The sequence below is a fragment of the Oryctolagus cuniculus genome, chromosome 7 (assembly GCF_964237555.1).
Source record: "Oryctolagus cuniculus chromosome 7, mOryCun1.1, whole genome shotgun sequence".
Lineage (NCBI taxonomy): Eukaryota > Metazoa > Chordata > Mammalia > Lagomorpha > Leporidae > Oryctolagus > Oryctolagus cuniculus.
The window spans coordinates 56509005-56528411 of record NC_091438.1 but is presented as its reverse complement, the minus strand read 5'-3'; the positions used below and the strand labels follow the sequence as shown (position 1 = coordinate 56528411).

Here is a 19407-nt window from a genome sequence, read left to right as displayed (position 1 = left end):
GGACCAGCATCGTAAGTCATTAAATTTAATAACAGTAGCCCATGTTTATAAAACCCATTTCAGATTTCAAAGCACCTTAAGGCTACTAGAAATAGCTAAATAATGTCTGTAACTCTAGCTAATGTGCAAGGATAGTATGGCATGCTTCTTTTATATCTTAACCCACTTTCCTACTTATCTTCCCCTCCACCATCTTCCTTCTAATTATTTTCTCTCTGCTCATATTTTTAATAATTAATTTCATCTTAGGTGCATTTTTTTGGTAAGCCACCTTCATCTTTTCTAGGACTAGGTAGTTAGTGGCTGGTATACAGATAGATAGCTTTATAATTTTTTTAAGATTTATTTATTTATTTATTTGAAAGGCAGAGTTATGGAAGCAGAGGAAGAGAGACACAGAGAGAGAGGTCTTCCATCTGCTGGCTTACTCCCCAAATGGCTGCAGCAGCTGGAGCTGGGCCGATCAGGAGCCAGGAGCTTCTTCCCAGGTCTCCTTCCTGGGTGCAGGGGCCTAAGGACTTGGGCCATCTTCTACTGCTTTCCCAGGCCATAGCAGGGAGCTGGATTGGAAGTGGAGCAGCCAGGTCTCGAACCGGTGTCCATATGGGATGCTAGCACTGCAGGCAGTGGCTTTACTTGCTATGCCACAGTGCCGGCCCCAACAGATAGCTCTAATATATGTTATTTAACTCGATCTGCACACTTGCTCTACAAAGCAGCTAGGCTTGTGTACCTAGTTACTGTTTGTGCAAGGTCAGTCAGAACTAATTTCCAGGACTTGGCTTAGAAATGGGATCTTTTGATTCTGTTTAGGGCAGTTAGATCAAGTTGCTAAAATTTTGTTCTAGTTCTAGTAATTTACCCAAGAAAAATAAACCACTAAATAAGGTTTGAAAATGTGTGATTATAAAAGGATTTCACCATAGAGAAATGAGACATCTACTAGTATAAGCTTTGTGGGTTTTCCCTGCTCTATGTTTTGCCACTGTATCTGCTGAGGCATTTGATTTTGGCTTTACTTTCCCCCTGAATAGGTCTCTTCAGGATCTTCCTTGACAATTTACACAGTCCTATTCAAAGAAAGAGCACCTTTTTCTAAAGATAATTTTAGTAGAACCATGCAGAGCTGTATCCCTCAACACAACCACGGATACATTATTTTTGTCAAGACAGAAACATCAGACAGGAAGCGTTCATCTGGTTTAGCGTCCTTTTGTGGTTATGGTAGTATCAGGAAAAGCAGCTACAACTGTTAAAATATGTGTTTGGCTACTCAATGACAAACCAACATACGAAGTCTTTTTCAACTGTCTTCCAACTCTTAGAAGTAGGCCTGCAATGGAATTTTCCTGAAATGAGGTGTGGTTTTATTCATTTGGAATTACGGTGTACATAACTAGACTGTATACTTCCTGGAGTCTTTTATGCATTGACAAGGGTTATGTTCTTTTAAGTCTGATAACACTAAACCAGCTAATGCTTCCATTTCACATAAACTTTCCCCCCCACAGATGGAATATAGAATACACCTACAGTTAACACATGAAAAAATATATTTTTTCCATAAGCTATTAATGGAAAACCTGTGTGGGCTGAACAGATAAATCTATATTATAACAGCTCTTTATTTTCCCCTTTCAATTCACAACCTCTAGATTAAAATATCTAAACTGACACTGTCAATTGTTTTATCTTTAACCCTATGTGCAAGTTCATTTATGTGTGCTTTAAATAGTAAAAAGCAATTCTAACAAATTATCAAAAGGGCCTGTTCCAAAATAAACATCAATAAATTATTTGATGAATGAATGGAAGGGTGACAGCCAATTTCTATCTTATGGATGGAAACCACTTAGAACTGTGTTTTAAACTGTGGATGTAGAAATATGGTTGAAATTAATACGGTAGACAGTGAGAGATTTGGGCCAGCAAGAGAAGCAAAGAGGATTCCTAATGAAGTGCGGGCATCTTGGTGTAGGCTCAGCAATTGTGATCCATAAAATAGCATAATTGTGATTTCTTTTTGAAGTATGCATACAATAAGGACTAAATGAAACTACCGAAAAATAGTGGGGGCTGGCGCTGTGGCATAGCTGGTAAAGCCGCTGCCTGCAGTGCCGGCATCCCATATGGGTGCCGGCTCGAGTCCTGGCTGCTCCACTTCTGATCCAGCTCTCTGCTGAGGCCTGGGAAAGCAGTAGAAGATGGCCCAAGCTTTGGGCCCCTGCACCCATGTGGGAGACCTGGAAGAAGCTCCTGGCTTCGGATCGGCACAGCTCCAGCCATTGTGGCCAACTGGGGAGTGAGCCGGCAGATGGAAGATCTCTCTCTGCCTCTCCTCTTTCTATGTATCTCTGACTTTCGAATAAATAATAAATAATTCTTTAAAAAAATGTTATTCTGGTGCTTACTCAGCTTTTAAAAAAAGAAAGCATGGTGACAATCGCCATGTGCATCTGTAAGTGACAGGAATATGGTTGGTTTTGTTTTTATTTTTTAGTATTTCCTAAAATGAGCTATAGGCTGGATTTGCCAGATTCTGTTACCACCTCCTGATGCAGAAATTATAAATCACTAAATTTCTATGATTTCAGAGATGAATTTATTACTATAAAATTTTAAGTTAATACGACCCAGGTACTTCTTTCTACTAAATCAAGCTTATTGAATTTTTTCAACACCCTTTTTAAATAAGAAACATTATGTTGGTTATCTTGGGCAGGCAGCTGCTTTTGACGTCTTTCCATTCAACACAGAGACAGAGCAAGACACAGACACGTGTTTGATCCACTCACCACGTCCATACCTGAGTTTGAACTAGTGATGGTCTCTGGGTTCTCATTTCCTGGATCAAACTAAAAACACTGAAGTTATCAGGAATTATCTATCAAACAAAAGGGAAACATATTCACTCTGATGTTTTATTCATAAAGTATTACCACTTTCTTATAATGTTGTACTTCCATGACATCCGTTCTCCTAACATGGGATCTAGCAGAAAAGGAATGCATTTATAAAGCTAGTGATGATTCTCATCACATGCACTATGATTTAGAGCCTTGGGTTTTCCCCAGAAAAGATTGAAGAAACTCTTCAGGATTATTTCCCATGGGGTGATCAAACATCTGAAAGTGAATATACACTGAGGGACAAGGCTCAGTGGAGACCAAGTGTGAGAGTGTCCTGAAATAAAGGGAGTTGGCAGGCAGGTGTAGAGTCCACATTTTAAACTTCCCATTTCTTAGTCGGCACTAAAAAGTGGTTTATAGATTGAAACACAAAATTTTATTGTGAAAAAAATGAGTGCATCTGCTGCAGCAGTTTGGCTAACCTAAGGAAGGGCAGGTGTCATTGTAGGCAGTGGTTCTCAAACCCGGTGCCCATCAGCGCACCTCCAGCCCCCGCCCTCGGAGCTGGGGTTCAGTCCATTACAATAATTCGCTTTCCTAACAAGTTCTCAGGTGATGCTGATGCTACTTGTGTGGAGACTGCACCAACAATTTAGGAACTAATGAATCACCTGGCAGAGTGGGTCTCCGAGTGCATTTTCTAGAAAAGATGAATCATGAAGATAGATGTTTTGAAAAACCGAGCAATTCTGAAGTCTGAAAGCCCAAAGTAAGCAAACAGGAAAGGCGTGTTGAGAGAAACTCACCCCATCTTTTAGCAACATCCACGTATAATCAATGGCACAGATCACACCAGTCCTTCCACAGCCAGCACTGAAACGAAAGAGCACAGTGGCATGTGTACTTGCAGAGAGGGGGCCACGGATGGGAGCTGGAAAATTTCAGCAGCAGATCTGGAGAGGAAGCAGCCTGGTGGCACTGTGTTTCAAGCCCTACCACTTCCCAGAGCAAGTCTGTTCTTGTGACACTGAACCTCAGGACAGGGCCTTGCCAACCTCTTACGGCAGGGGTCGCTAAAGCTGCACTGCCTGCACGTAATTCACCAGAGTTTATTACAGCTGGTTTCTGCTGTTGACATTTCCGTTACAGTTGCAGAGTCCAGACCAGACTCTGATGTTTGGTTTATCCTCGGCAGGAGAGGAACACACAGCATCATACCTGCAGTGAATGCAGATGGGAACACTGTCGCCCTCTTGGTAGCAACGCACGTCCCAGATGAGTTCCAGGATAGGGTCTATAGACGAAGGCACATCATGGTCTGGCCAGTTCTTGTAATGAAACTGGTAGATTGTTCGGGTTTCCTATAATAAATAGCCAGAACAAAAGGAGAGTTCAAGCTTAGGACTCCACCTCATTCTACAAAAGATCAGTCTGGCTTATTAGATTGCATCTGAATCTTTTTTTCCAATTTATTTTGCTTTCTTCTCTATGGATCTCAGATAACCAAATGCTTTTTGACAACAATTAAAAGCAATTTGGGGCCAGCATCATGGTTGTAGTGGTTAAAGTCATTGCCTGCTAAGGCCAGCATCCAGTATATGAACTGGGTTGAGTCCTGGCTGCTCCACTTCCCATCCAGCTTCCTGCTAATGCACCTGGGAAAACCACAGAAAATGGCCCAAGTGCTTGGGCCTCTGCCACCCACGTGGGAGACCCAGAAGAAGCTCCTGGATTTGGTCTGTCCCAGCCATGACTGTTGCAACCATCTGGGGAATGAACCAATGGCTGGAAGGTCTTTTTCTCTCTCTCTGTCTCTCTTCCACTCTCTCTGCAACTCTCTTTTTCAAATAAATTAAATAAATTTTTTGATTAAAGGCAATTTAAGGTCACTCACTATTGGCTTGTCCCCATCTGTCCCACTCACAAGAGGAAGTTAGCTATGAACACAGCCCAAATGAAGTCTCCCCAGATGGGGTGCCTCAAATGAATCACAGGCACGCTGCTATATTAAATCCCTGCCTTGGGAGAGGATGGGGAGGGGGGGCTCAGGGCAGTCTGAGCTCACAGATTGATTCCCAGTCCCTACTCACTGCCCAACCTCTGTTCACCCTACAGATATTATTTTAAATGTGTGTCATGGTGTGGAATAGATTTGGGAGCACAGATCACACCAAAGGTCTCTTCAGAATACGAAGAGTGACTCAGGACATCCAAGGCCCCAGCACTGTCCAGAGCCCTACGTCTCGCCTGAGTCACACACACGGATCTACCTGCCTGCTCTCCGAAGGCTTTTGAGTTCATCTCTCCCATTCTATACTTACCCCGTTGAACTTGGCTTTCAGAGTCCTGATTATATAATGAGATTTCCTTCTTTCAGCTTCCTAAGCAGAAGAAGATTACAATATCAGTCAAGCTCTCTGTCCAGGAGCTCCCGGAGCCTTGGCTGGGCCACGGTGTGCCGATGGTACTTACACAGGACACCGAGAAGGGGCCGACCAGCAGCTGCGTCTCGCCTGGCTCAGCCCAGTAGCGCTCGCACTTTCTCTGTTGCACAAAGCAGAACGCAGTTACGGCCCTGTTTCCCTCCATACACTGCAGTCTCTTTTCAGAAATAAATCCCACTTGCTTCCTCACAAGCAGATTCAGGTCCTTCACCTCAGCTCAGGGTTTTGTAATCCCATGGGCTTCCACCCCAGCACCACGGCCTGGGAGCTCCAAGCACGGGAAAGCAAAAGTAACGGATATAGAAATTACAGACTTCCTACAAGTCTAAAAACGTGGAATTCGAGATCTTTGGCTTACTTTCAATATTTCAGCAGGACTAATGGAAATCAAATGTCTACTAAAACAGTGGCCCGAGTTAAGTGAAATACCAAGTTTCCTTGATTTGTTGATTTAAATTGTCAACTCAGAATAGCAACAAGCAAGTCAGAACAGTGATGTCCAGTAAAAATACAATGTGAGCCACACACGCAATTTTAAATTTTCCAAGCCACATTCAAAAATGAAAACAGTGAAATTAACTTTAATAGAATATCTTAGCTTAATATACAGATCTTAAAAAATTTCAACGTGTAATTGACATCAACCACATATTACATATTTTACCATTTTTAAAATTAAATCTCTAAAACCTAGTGCTTTATGTTTACAGCTCATCTCAGAATGCTAAAATTTTCATTGGAAATACTTTCATTTCCATTTAGATTTCATAAAATTCATAGCTCAAATATTTCACATAGTGGCTGGCATTGTGGGGTGCTGGGTTAAGCCACTGCCTGCAATGCAGGCATCCCGTATCAGAGCTCCAGTTTGAGTCCTGGCTGCTCTGCTTCCAATCCAGCTTCCAGCTAATGTGCCTGGGAAGGCAGTGGAATGTGGTTCAAGGACTCAGGCTTCTGCCACCCTTTGGAGATTCGATTGGAATTCTACTCTTGCCTTTAGCCTGCACACCAGCCCCAGCTTTGTGGCCATTTGGAGAGTGAACCAGCTGATGGAAGATCTTTCTCTCTTCCGTTTCCCATTTCTCTCTCTCTCTCTCTCTCTCTCTCTCTCTCTCTCTCTTTCTTGGTAACTCTGCTTTTCAAATAAACAAATCTTAAAGAGAAAAGTTTCACATACTCCAGTTGTTTCAAACATACTTAAAGTTTTCCAATAACTGAATTGATGATCAACTTTTAAATCAGTTGAGATTATAGTAAAGTAACTGAGTTCCTTGGTCACTCTGTCAGTCTCTTCAGTACTTAAGAGCTAAAGGCAGCTAGTGGATGGCATGCTGGCCAGCTCAGGATCTGAAGCTCTCACAGAAAGTTAAAAGATATCTGATCAATAGAAATGGGAAAGTGAATGGTCATTTTTTAAAAGCAGGACACACTGAGAAAATAGATAATAAGAATTCTTCGTCATGTGGAATTCCCTAACTGAAAGCTAGGAGATGGCCATTTTTACCCAACCTCACTGAAGGAGAGAATTCCTGCTGCTGGTTGCCCTGTCTCTTTCTTCTCCCCTTCACCTGTAGATCAGCGGGTACTAGAAAGCAACTCACCTTTCCCATCTCAAACTCCATACACGCCATGACAATAATCTGGGGGATGAAACAGACAGAAACGTCAACACCTATCAGGTCAGAAGAGCAGCTAGGAAATAGGTTCCGGGGTCAGAAAGGGTTAATCATCCTTCTTCTATTTGGATTTGCTTTTCAACCAAAAAAGAAATCCTGATAAGTGGTAGAGCGTTGCTCTTACTCTTCTTCTTTCTGAACTCACTTCCCCTTTCTCTATTCAAATCAGTACATTCTTGTCACCCAATGAGGCAGGCAACGTGTGAACTTTCATTTCCTTGAACAATAATGACATTGTAATTTTGACTAAAAGATGCCTGAAACCTGTAGCTCCAGTAGTCGATTGTAAAAAAATAAAATAAAAAAAAAATAAAAGCACCGGTTTTAATAGACAGGAAACCCCCATCACACCTGCTGACAGCTTCCCTCCTTGAGAACTCGAAAACAAAGTAGTAAGCGCCACTCTGCACTCACCAGCACGCTGTGTTCCCAAACCATCCTCCAGAAGTCCAGCAGGGTTGTAGGCAAGGGACCCTGGGTGGCAATGTAAGCCTTGGGTCCATAAACCCCCTACACAGGAAGGGAAATCACAGGAGATGCAATAAACCATAGCCTTCCCACAGGTCTTCTCCCAGTCACCTTTCCAAGCACCTACAGAGATACGGAAGGCTTTCTGTTTCCCTCCAGTGTACCTTAATGAAGCTGGCATTGATGTAGCTGGAATCCTCATCAGAGGTTATCAGGGATAGCTCGACTAGGCTATGATCATCTATAACACAAAAGAAACACGCGGTGTGATTTAGAGGGCTTGGTCAGGGCCCAACGGTGTGAACAGTGGGTGCCTCTGTTTGAAGACTGAGTGAGTGAGTGAGTGAGTGGATGGATGGATGGGTGAATACTCCTGCAGTCATAAGTAGCGCAAACGAATTTGCTCATGCTTAATCTTGCAGACCAGAGAATCAGTCTGTTCCGAGACTGGGAACAGCGAATGATAGGCAGAGAGAGCTAGGAATGATTGAATTTGGGAAAGGGGACAAGTTTATTAGGAGAAATGGAACTTACAGGGCAAAATATCCTTATATCTGTTTTTCTTGAGATTCGCGGGCCTCTCAGCCACAGTTGTGGGGAAGGTTTTGTCTGTCTTATGCTTGGTGGATTGCCTTTTCAGCTTCTGTAATAAAATTTCAAGAATAATCACTTTTAGAAAAAGGAGGTAAGAAGCTCTCCCTCAAGGGCTCTCCTGCTTCACGGCCGAACACTGCATGTCAATCCTGGGAGCCTTCGCGGGGGCTGCCGCTGTTCGGGGCGAAGCCCTAGAGCACATGGACGTTTGGAGAAGTGAAAAGATTCCACTGCCGCTGAGCCGCGGACAGCTGAAACTCAGAGGTGAAACAGACATATTTTAAAGACCAGAAGTCTTCTGTGAGCAAGCTATATACTCCACCCAATGGAAAAATATTAAAAGTTTGGTTCACTTCCTTTACAGCTGCTACTTAGTTCAATGGTCAGCGGTGAGTTATTCGGTTCCATTAAGTTTTTTGTTTGCTTTTGTTTTTTACTTTAGATGACTGTTTGCACCCCGACTCCCCAAGCAGATATGAGCGTAAGCTGAATAAAATCTTTCTATATCTAAAAAAGAAAAAAAAAGAAAGAAAAAGAAAAAAAAAACAAAAAAGAAGAAAAAAAGAAAAAATGAAAAGAAAAAAACAAAAAAGATAAAAAAACTAAAAACAACAACAACAACAAAACTTTCTGTATCTAGTAAATTTTCAAAGATTTCAGTTCCAAAGGGAGTCATTTTTTAAATGTAACCCAAACTTTAAGCCTGCTCCTAAATCTTTAAACAACATCGCACTCTGTTGCTTGGCAAGATTCCTCAAGATAGTGAAGCAACACTTTACACATATCCTCATTTTCCAGTACTATACTGTAGACCAAAACTTGGGGTCAGGGCAACTGATAGTTCCTCCTAGGCTTATTGTTAGCAATCCATCCTATCTCGGATTTTTTTTTTTTTTTAATCTCTCTTTCATTCAAAGACACTGCATCTACCAGATCTGACTTTGGTGAAGATTTACTCAATTTGCAAAAGATGAAAGGGAGGGACATCTGTGATAATCAGTAGAAACACTTGTTGACTTAAACTAAAGAAAATAACTCCCCTTATTTTCCCATGACTTTACAGTGAATTGGCCACATAATTAGCATTAATTACCTCCTGTGGCTAGATTTCTCGGCATCAACCACTCTTCATTCTCTTTGACTTCCTTCTTCTTGACATTTTTTTTCATTGTAGAATTATGTATCCAGCCAAACTAACTGTCGAAAGATTTCCTTCTCTTTCTTTCTTTCTCTCTCTCTCTCTTTCTCTCTTTCTCTCTTTCTTTCTTTCTTTCTTTCTTTCTTTCTTTCTTTCTTTCTTTCTTTCTTTCTTTCTTTCTTTCTTTCTCCTTCCTTCCTTCCTTCCTTCCTTCCTTCCTTCCTTCCTTCTTTCTTTCTTTCTTTCTTTCTTTCTTTCTTTCTTTCTTTCTTTCTTTCTTTCTTTCTTTCTTTCTTTCTTTCTTTTCCTTCCTTCCTTCCTTCCTTCTTTCCTTCCTTCCTTCTTTCTTTCTCTCTCTCTCTTTTTTTCTCTCTCTCTCTCTCTCTTTCTTTCTCTCTATTTATTTATTTATTTGAAAGTCAGAAATACAGAGAGAGAGAGAGAGAGAGGTCTTCCATCCAATGGTTCACTCCCCAACTGGCCACAATGGCCAGAGCTGTGCTGATCCGAAGCCAGGAGCCAGGAGCTTCCTCCGGGTCTCGAGCGCAGGTGCAGGGGCCCAAGGACTCGGGCCATCTTCTATTGCTCTCCCAGGCCACAGCAGAGAGCTGATTGGAAGAGGAGCTGCCAGGACTAGAACTGGCACCCATATGGGATGCTGGTGCTTCAGGCCAGGGCGTTAACCCGCTGTGCCACAACGCTGGCCCCGAAAGATTTCTTTATTTATTTGAAAGTCAGTGTGACAGAGAAAGAAGGAGAGACAGAGGGAGAATCTCCCACGCACCGGTCCAGGAGCCACAAACTCCACTAGGTCTCCCCCATGGGTGGTAGGGGCCCAAGGACTTGGACTGGCAGCTGCTGCCTCTCAGATGCATGAGCAGGAAGCTGGATCAGAAGTGGAGCAGCTGGGTCTCGAACTGATGTTTGCATCACAAGTGGAGGTGTAACCAGCTGTGTCAGTCTGTAACTTCCACCCTGACATTTCCTCTTTGCCTGGCCCTTATCAGCCTAGCCACTTTGGTTCTCCTCTGACTTCTCCTTCTCACTTCCCACGCTTTCTTTATTTTATTTATTTATTTATTTATTTATTTAATTTGACAGAGCTAGATAGATAGATAGAGAGAGAGAGACAGAGAGAGACAGACAGAGAGAAAGGTCTTCCTTCCGTTGGTTCACCCCCCTCACTTCCTATGCTTTCTTACTGACACTCTACCCTTTTCTGTCTTCTAATTGAGAGTACCCAAAGTTCCAAAGTTAAAGTCCCAGCTCTCTGCTCTTCTCTCACTATATATAAATTGCTCAGAGTTATCGTATCTCTTTTTGAAGACATACCAAGTACTTGTTGACTTATTTAACTAATTCAAAAATTCGATTTCCAGTCCCTATTGGAGACATTTCCAATTACTACTCAGCTCCAGCCCTGAATTCCTAACGCGGTCCTCGAAATTTCCACTGGAGTTTCCTAGAGCATCAGACTCGCTGCGTTTGAAACTATGCTCACTGCAGATACCTGAGTTCAGTTTCTTTCCCTTAAATCACGAACTGCTACGTGACTTCTTGAGTCATCATCACACGTTTCTCTCTCCATTCAGATCCACTGGGCATAATTACACGAGTATTTACTAAAACACTGATCTCCTCATCTTTCCCATACTCCAAACAACTTCAGTGAATCACTTTTGCTGCTGGAAAAAAAAAAATCCAAACTCTGCCGCCAGGTGTGTCAGTCTCTCCTTAGTTGGACCCCAGGCTAACTTTCCCATATTACTATTCGCCGATTATGGGACAGCTGAAGATAAAGAAATCTATCCGTAGCCGTTCACTTAAGGAGACTTAAGTGCTTGAAAAAAATGGGTGGGGAAGGAGAAAGATCCAATGATAATAACTTGGTGATTGAATCTTCAAGGAGAGGAAAAACATTGGGATCATAATATTTTTCTTGATGGCTTCTTGGCCTTTCGGCCAAGATCAAGTGTAGCATAACATGTTTGTTCGCTGAGAGTCATAACAGGAAGAATTGCCAAATATGTGGAATTTAATTAAACTGATACCTCCTAAATAATAAATGGGACATTACTTTACTATAGTAACTCCGGGTTTAGGAGTGTAAGCTTTTTACAATTAAGAATGCCAATGGAACTGACAGCCAATGCTTGCTTATTTGTTGGACCACGAGTACCAGCCTGTATTGTTCCAGTAACCCTTCTTTCTGTTTCTAGAATTTTATGAGACACAGGTGACCTCTTGTAAAGCAGGAATGTGAGAGATTAAGTAAATTCTTCAATCCTAGTCTCTTTCCATAGTTTGAATTCTTGCGATTTTCAGGACTGGATTTGGGGGAGGAGATGCTGAGCATACAGCATACAGCATCACACTGAGATGGCTTCAAGAGGACTCGCTGGACATGGTGCAGGCATGTGACAGCTGTGGAGTACTTCTGGGGAAGCGACACCAGGTTTTCGGCTCTCTCTGCTCTCAGGCACCTGCAGAATCATCACTCTCAAGTTGTCATTGATCCCAGGGATGCTGACAACATCTCAAGCCCCAGAACAGTTCCTTCTAGAAATCTCCAGAACCAAACCCAGTGTATACACCTTGTTATGCTGTTTTTATTTATTTCTTTTGCTTTGATGTTTTTCAGCGAGAATGCTATAGGCAAAGTCCTTTTTGTGAGGTATATTTCAATTAATTTAAAATGTCATAGACAAAGGTTATGTGGTGTTCCGAACTCACACTTGTTTGGCTGCCATCACTGCCACCCTCTGCAATGGGTAGAATGGATTCTTTCCCCAACTCCCTTCCTCTTCCTGGCATCATCTGGCTGGATGATGAAGGAAGACACTTTAAGCAAAATATTATACAGGAAATCTCACCGGAAATGTTAACCTGGAAAAGTGTGGAAGATTTTTCCCCGAAGATATCTTACTTTAAAGGCAGACCATGGTGCCGGCACTGTGGCGAAGCGGGTAAAGCCACCACCTGCAGTGCTGGCATCCCATATGGGCGCTGGTTCGAGTCCTGGCCGCTCCACTTCCAATCTGGCTCTCTGCTGTGGCCTGGGAAAGCAATAGAAGATGGCCCAAGTCTTTGGGCCCCTGTACCCATGCAGGAGACCCGGAAGAAGCTCCTGGCTCCTGGCTTTGGATCAGCACAGCTCTGGCCATTGTGGCCAATTGGGGAGTGAACCAGTGGATGGAAGACCTCTCTCTCTGCCTCTCCTTCTTTCTCTGTGTAACTCTGACTTTCAAATAAATAAATTAATCTTTCAAAAAAAAAAAAAAAAAGGCAGACCACTGTGAGGGTCGCCTTCTTAATTCACCCCTCTCCTTGCCAGACCTCTGGTCCCTCACACACACACACACCCTAGCAGTGCACAAAACAGAGCAGAATTAAAGACCAAAGAGTGGGGGGGGGGGGGGCCGCACTGGAAGAGGGGGAATCTGTGAGTGGGAAGCAAGAGAACAAAGGAGAAAGAAAGCTGGACCGACCCTGGGGTGGACTGAGGTGTGGGAAGAAAAGAGGTCAAAGGGTAAAAATACTTCTTGGCCAACCACGGCGGGGATGTGAGGGCCCTGGAAAAGGCGCCATCAAGAGAAATTCGGGCCGGCGCTGTGGCTCACTAGGCTAATCCTCTGCCTGCGGCGCTGGCACACCAGGTTCTAGTCCCAGTCGGGGCGCCGGATTCTCTCCCGGTTGCCCCTCTTCCAGGCCAGCTCTCTGCTGTGGCCCGGGAAGGCAGTGGAGGATGGCCCAAGTCCTTGGGCCCTGCACCCCATGGGAGACCAGGAGAAGTACCTGGCTCCTGCCTTCGGATCAGCGTGGTGCGCCGGCCGTGGCGGCCATTGGAGGGTGAACCAACAGCAAAGGAAGACCTTTCTCTCTGTCTCTCTCTCTCACTGTCCACTCTACCTGTCAAAAACAAACAAACAAACAAAAAAGTCCATGGGAACATGGAAGGAAAGGATAAGTCTGGGGCCAGCACCACCTGCAGCGCCCGCATCCCATATGGGCACTGGTTGAGTCTCAGCTGCTCCACTTCTGATCCAGCTCCCTGCTAATATGCCTGGGAAAGCAGCAGAGGGTGGACCCAGTGCTTGGGCCCCTGCCACCCACGTGGGAGACATGCAGGAAGCTCCTGGCTCCTGGCTTCCGTGTGGCTCAGACTTGGCTGTTGCTGCCATTTGGGGAATGAACCAGTGGATGAAAGACCTCTCTCTGTCTCTCTCTCTCTCTTTTTCCCCCTTCTCTCTCTAACTCTGCCTTTCAAGTAAAGAAACACTTTTTTTTTTTTTTTTTTTCAGAAAAAAAGTGAAAGTAGGGACTGAAATCTGGGAGGGGAAGTACAAGGAGTGGGAGGCGTAGAGCACCTGCCTGGAAGTGACTGTGGTTTCATGATTCTCACCAGGCACCAGCATCCAGGCCAGCCATTGGCCATCGTGGATATTTGAGACTGGAACCAGTGGATGGAAGACCTCTCTCTCTCTCTCTCTCTCTCTCTCTTTGTAACTCTTTCAAATAAATAAATCAACCTTTAAAAAAAAAAAAAACAAAGATAAGTTTATGCTGGCACAAAAAATTTTAAATCCAGACATATCTTTTTTCCTAATATGTGTTTCCACAAATTTTTTTTTTTTTTTTTTTTTTTTTTGACAGGCAGAGTGGACAGTGAGAGAGAGAGACAGAGAGAAAGGTCTTCCTTTGCCATTGGTTCACCCTCCAATGGCCGCCGCGGTAGGCGCGCTGCGGCCAGCGCACCGCGCTGATCCGATGGCAGGAGCCAGGAGCCAGGTGCTTTTCCTGGTCTCCCATGGGGTGCAGGGCCCAAGCACCTGGGCCATCCTCCACTGCACTCCCTGGCCACAGCAGAGGGCTGGCCTGGAAGAGGGGCAACCGGGACAGAATCCGGCGCCCCGACCGGGACTAGAACCCGGTGTGCCGGCGCCGCTAGGCGGAGGATTAGCCTAGTGAGCCGCGGCGCCGGCCTGTTTCCACAAATTTTTTAAGAGCCCTCATACATTTTTTTTCTTAATGGGGAAAAGCAAGACTTGGCAAGTTTTTTAAATGTATATATTTTGTATGTTTTATTTAAAGATGTATTTGTTTATTTGAAAAGCAGAGCTAGAGAGAGGCAGAGGCAGAGGCAAAGACAGTGGATCTTCCATCCACTGGTTCACTCCCAAAATGGCTGCAACAGCTGGAGCTGGGCCGATCCCAAGCCAGGAGCCAGGAGCTTCTTCTGGGTCTCCCGTGAGGGTTCAGGGACCCAAGCACCTGGGCCATCTTTTACTGCTTTCCAAGGCCATAGCAGAGAGTTGAATCAGAAGTGGAGCAGGGGCCGGCGTTGTGGCACAGTGGGTTAATGCCCTGGTCTGAGGTGCTAGCATTCCATATGGGTGCCAGTTCAAGTCCCGGCTGCTCCTCTTCTGATCCAGCTCTCTGCTGTATCCTGGGAAAGGCACTGCCTTTCAAATAAATAAAATAAATCTTAAAAAAATAAAAAAGAAAGAAAAGAAGTGGAGCAGCCGGGACTTGAACCAGTACCCATATGAGATGCTGGCACTGCAGGTGGCAGCTAAATCAGCTACGCAACAGTGCCGGCCACATAAATTCTTTTAACTAGCAAATGAGTTAAGGCCATTGTGCAAAGAGAACAGAAAAGGAAAAGAAAGTGCTAAACCACAATATCTTTGCGAGGAAGGACTATGTTACTTTACAGAAGACATAATACGAATTTGCATTTTCGAGAGAGAAAAAGAAAACTTGGTCCTTCCATGGTGGATGGGAAAAAGAAATCAAAGTTGGGCTGTTGGAGTAGGCACTTAGCCTAAGGGTTGACATTTGCATCCCATATCGGAGGACCTGGGTTCGATTCCTGGCTCTGCTCCTGACTTCAGCTTCCTGCTAATGCAGACCCTGGGCTCCCAGTTCTGCCCCAGGTCAAGCCCTGGCCATTGCAGGCCTTTAGAGAGTGAACCAACACATCGGAACCCTCTCTCTCTTTCAAATTTATTTATTTGTTGTGTTTATTTGAGTGGCATATATATATATATATAGAGAGAGAGAGAGAGAGAGAGAGATTGAGAATGTGATGTGGCATATTTATTCTGGCAGTGACAGCAAACAAAAAATGCACCTTAAAGTGCACACAAGATGCCTTTTGATGATTCACACCAAGGCACCACCATCTAGGCCAGCCATTGGCCTTTGGGTCATGGAATCAGTCCTCCAGCCTCAGGAACATCAAACCCTGGGAAAATATCTTAAGAGCTTAGGTAGGGGCCGGCGCCGCAGCTCACTAGGCTAATCCTCCGCCTTGTGGCGCCAGCATACCAGGTTCTAGTCCCAGTCAGGGTGCCGGATTCTGTCCCGGTTGCCCCTCTTCCAGGCCAGCTCTCTGCTGTGGCCCGGGGAGTGCAGTGGAGGATGGCCCAAGTACTTGGGCCCTGCACCCCATGGGAGACCAGGAGAAGCACCTGGCTCCTGCATTCAGATCAGCGCGGTGCGCCAGCCCCGGCGGCCATTGGAGGGTGAACCAACGGCAAAGGAAGACCTTTCTCTCTGTCTCTCTCTCTCACTGTCCACTCTGCCTGTCAAAAAAAAAAAAAAAAAAAAAAAAAGAGCTTAGGTAGGCTATGGACGTGACGAGGTAGAAAGCCCTCACATGGCTGTGTCCACCTTGCCCCAGCACACCATTTGGCCCTGTCTACCACCCCTCTGTTCCCCCAAATCTAGCCCTCTGGTGTCTCAGCTGAACCGTTAGGTGGGGCTGAGGGAGGGCAAGACTCTTTTCCATTGGAGGACATGAGTCAGTGAACAGTGAGATTCCACTTAATCATCTTCCTAAAACAAGGGCCTTAACATCAGGAGCTAGAAAAGCAAGGAAGTGATTAATCTAGAAGTCAGCATGGTGAATATCCCTGGGGAAGAACAGGACAGGGTGGAGCAGGAGTGGGGGATGGGGAAGGGATTTACCCTGGATTTCTGGGATCTGACAGTGTTCTTCTATGTAATTTTTATTTATTTCTTTATTTGAGAGGTAGAGTTACAAGCAGTGAGAGGGAGAGACAGAGAGAAAGGTCTTCCAACTACTGGTTCACTCCCCAAATGGCTGCAATGGCCAGAGCTGAGTCAATCCAAAGCCAGGAGCAAGGAGCTTCTTTAGCTTCCTCCCACATGGATGCAGGGGTCCAAGGACTTGGACCATCTTCTACTGCTATCCCAGGCCACAGCAGAGAGCTGGATTGGAAGAGGAGCAACCAGGACTTGAACTGCCACCCATATGGGATACTGGTGCTGCAGAAAGAGAATTAACCTAATGTGCTACAGCACCGGCCCCTGCAACTTTTTTTTTTTTTTTTTTTTTTTTGCCTCAAAGCAAACTTACTGTTTAATTTTTTTTCCACAAACTTTTGCAGGCCCTTGACCTGAGTGCCAGCTGTGCTGATGGCTGTTTTGCAATTATACTCACATGATTTATGTGCTTTTCTAAAAGTGTGTTAGATCTCACAACTTTAAGTGGCTTAAAAAAAAAAAAAAAAAAAAAAAAAAAAAAACCACAAACAATAAAGAGTTTTTTAAGGGACCGGCACTGTGGCATAGCAGATAAAGCTGCTGCCTGCAGTGCTGGCATCCCAGTTCTGATCCAGCTCTCTGCTGTGGCCTGGGAAAGCAGTAGAAGATGGCCCACGTCCTTGGGCCCCTGCACACGCGTGGGAGACCCGGAAGAAGCTCCTGGCTCCTTGCTTCCTGTAGGCACAGCTCAGGCCGTTGCAGCCAATGGGAAGTGAACCAGTGGATGGAAGACCTCTCTCTGTCTCTGCCTCTCCTTTCTCTGTGTAACTCTGACTTTAAAGTAAATACATAAATTTTGAGAGAGAGAGAGAGAGTGAGAGAAAGAGAAAGAGAAAGATTTTTAAGTAGGGGAAAGAAGGACCAGACTTGTATTACTGAAAGATCATTGGGTGTGGAGCAGATAGCAGACCCCAGTGGGGCAAATCTGGAGGCAGGAAAATCTGTTAAGAGTTGGCTGCTAGAATCTGGTGAACGAGTACAATGACCAGAAGTAAGAAAAGGTAAACTGTTAGGGGTGCGATACACTACTACTAATAACACAACCCAAACAAGACAGGGCCCACTGTCTGTTTTTATGCCTTGGATGAATTTAGCCCAGGAATTCCGGTCCAAGGGCAGGCACCTGACATGGGCCAGGCCTGCCTCCTCCTTTCTTCTCTGGCCTCCTCCTTTCTTCTCTGGCAAATCTACCCAGAGGGTCTCGGCCCGCCTGGCCAGCGGCACTGAGAGCACATTTTTCATGAGGCCATGTTATTATCCAAGCTGAGCTGGCAGAGGGGTTTCCTACATGATGATGACACTCATGTATAAGTTCTAGTTGCTTGAGACATCACAGAGTGATTTTACTTCTGCTCCTTAGTCCTAGAATGGCAGCTCCATGAGGGCGAAGGTCTGTTCATCTTATTCTGTATCATCTTATACCGTATCCCCAATGCCTAGAATTGGACTTGGTACATAGTAGGTGCTCCAAAAATACAACTGAGCGATAAGCACATTTAACTGTTGCCATTACTGTTACTATTGATATTGATATTTAATCACCTGCAAGGATAGCTAAGACACATAGTATTCTCTTCATCCTGGAAGCCAGAAACCAGAAACTTCTAGGGAGATTAGAGAACATGCCAAATAGGGAATAATCTGTTTGGTGACAGAATTACGATTTAATTCCAGGTTTTACATTTCACTTCTCCTGAGTCTTCCACTTCTTCATAGCTGAAGAGTTCAGGTTTACATTTCTTATGCCTCTAAAACACCAGACGGAAGTATTCCAAAATACATGGGATATCAGGCACCCTGTGTTGCCTGACGTGCCAGAGTATGGGGTGAATGGGGCCTACCCGGCTGCCACTCAAAGTCTCCTGACCCGAAGCCATCTGTCTTCTCTCCATGTCCTCTGCTGTCTTATCCTCTCCACCCTGCCGGTTCCACCTCTCCAACCAGAAAAAGTTAGGGAAAGCCTGTTGCAAAACCACGTGCTCTGATATTACTATTATTATTATTATTATTATTTAGTAGGGAAAAGAAAAAAGGCAACGTGACAGTGGGTAGTTTCGATGCTCTTCAAAACCCTGTGTCATCCAAACAGAATCCCCTGGGGAGACTCAAAAAACGTGTTGTTCCTTGAAGTTCATCTCAGTCTGTCTCCTCTGAGTCTTAATTAGAATCAGCAAGTTGAAGCATACAGCACAAGGCAGGTCCTGGGGAATTCACAGAGTGCTGTAACAAGAGCATTTATACATCTACAGTTTTATATGTCTTCTGTAGGATTCTTGGTCAAACCGAACAGCTAACCAGAAAATATCAAAGCCAGTAGTTTTGAGAAAATCCCTAACACACACACACACACACACACACACACACACCACTCAGGAAAGTCAACCTTCTATTCTAAGTTTCCTTCGTCCCCTTTAGACCTGACCCTCTGTCCCATGCAGGCTGGTCTAGTGGAGTTGGAGAGACCTACTCCAGCAAAGAGTGTGTGCCGAGCCCCGAGAGCCGCACACACGGCACTCACCAGAAACTCATCGGCCAATTCCTCTTTGTGGATTTTCTTGCTTTGGGCCTCGTGCAGGAACTTCTGCAGAGCTTCTCTCTGGTCCATGCTGCAGAGCGAGAGAAACCGTCTCCGAGGGGCCTGGGGGAGGGCATGTCAGATGTGTGTCATGGCCGAGACCCCCTTCCCGGCACGCCGCCGCTGCTGCCGCCGAGCCGAGCGTGCTGCAGGCTGTGGTTTTACTGACTGCATCGCAAGCTCTGGAGGAAATTAGTACGCAACCGGCCTCTGTGGTCACAGAACCACGCCGACTTCGCACTCCCGGGGGCCCTAGCGCCTTCCTTCTCCACAAACGAACCCCGGGTGCCGTTCAAGTTTTTCACAAAACAGAAGCTGAGCGGAACGTCAAATGGGGGCTCTCATGAGGCCTCGGCGCCATCATCCTGGATGAAGCAACATTCACCCCTGGGCTTGCTTCCCGAAGGCAGAATGGCGGCTCTCATCCAGGAGGGCTGCCTCTCCCGGCTCTCCAGGGCTCGGTGACACCTTGCTTCCTCATGGCCGCGAAAAAACTCCAAGTTCGCTTGGGCCGGGAAGAGGAGACAGGCGCTGGGTGGAGTGGGGACTGCACCCCCAGGGTCTCTCATCACCGTGAGCAGTGGCCACGTGT

At 45.1% G+C, this 19407-nt stretch overlaps 1 protein-coding gene across 2 annotated transcripts in view; it reads right to left on the bottom strand.

Annotated features, from left to right (window-relative positions):
• The window catches only part of PTPN22 (protein tyrosine phosphatase non-receptor type 22), a 56859-nt gene extending 37870 nt beyond the window's left edge, over positions 1-18989 (bottom strand). For both annotated transcript variants that reach the window (XM_002715418.5, XM_008264644.4), the window contains exons 1-10: positions 18759-18989; positions 7972-8080; positions 7602-7678; positions 7384-7479; positions 6895-6933; positions 5322-5393; positions 5171-5230; positions 4068-4210; positions 3656-3722; positions 2807-2884 (exon numbers count right to left, since the gene is read on the bottom strand). In XM_002715418.5, coding sequence (XP_002715464.2) covers positions 2807-2884; positions 3656-3722; positions 4068-4210; positions 5171-5230; positions 5322-5393; positions 6895-6933; positions 7384-7479; positions 7602-7678; positions 7972-8080; positions 18759-18845 — 828 coding nt within the window. In that variant the 5' untranslated portion in view covers positions 18846-18989. The remainder of the gene's footprint in view (positions 1-2806; positions 2885-3655; positions 3723-4067; positions 4211-5170; positions 5231-5321; positions 5394-6894; positions 6934-7383; positions 7480-7601; positions 7679-7971; positions 8081-18758) is intronic.
• Between the last annotated feature and the right edge of the window lie 418 nt (positions 18990-19407).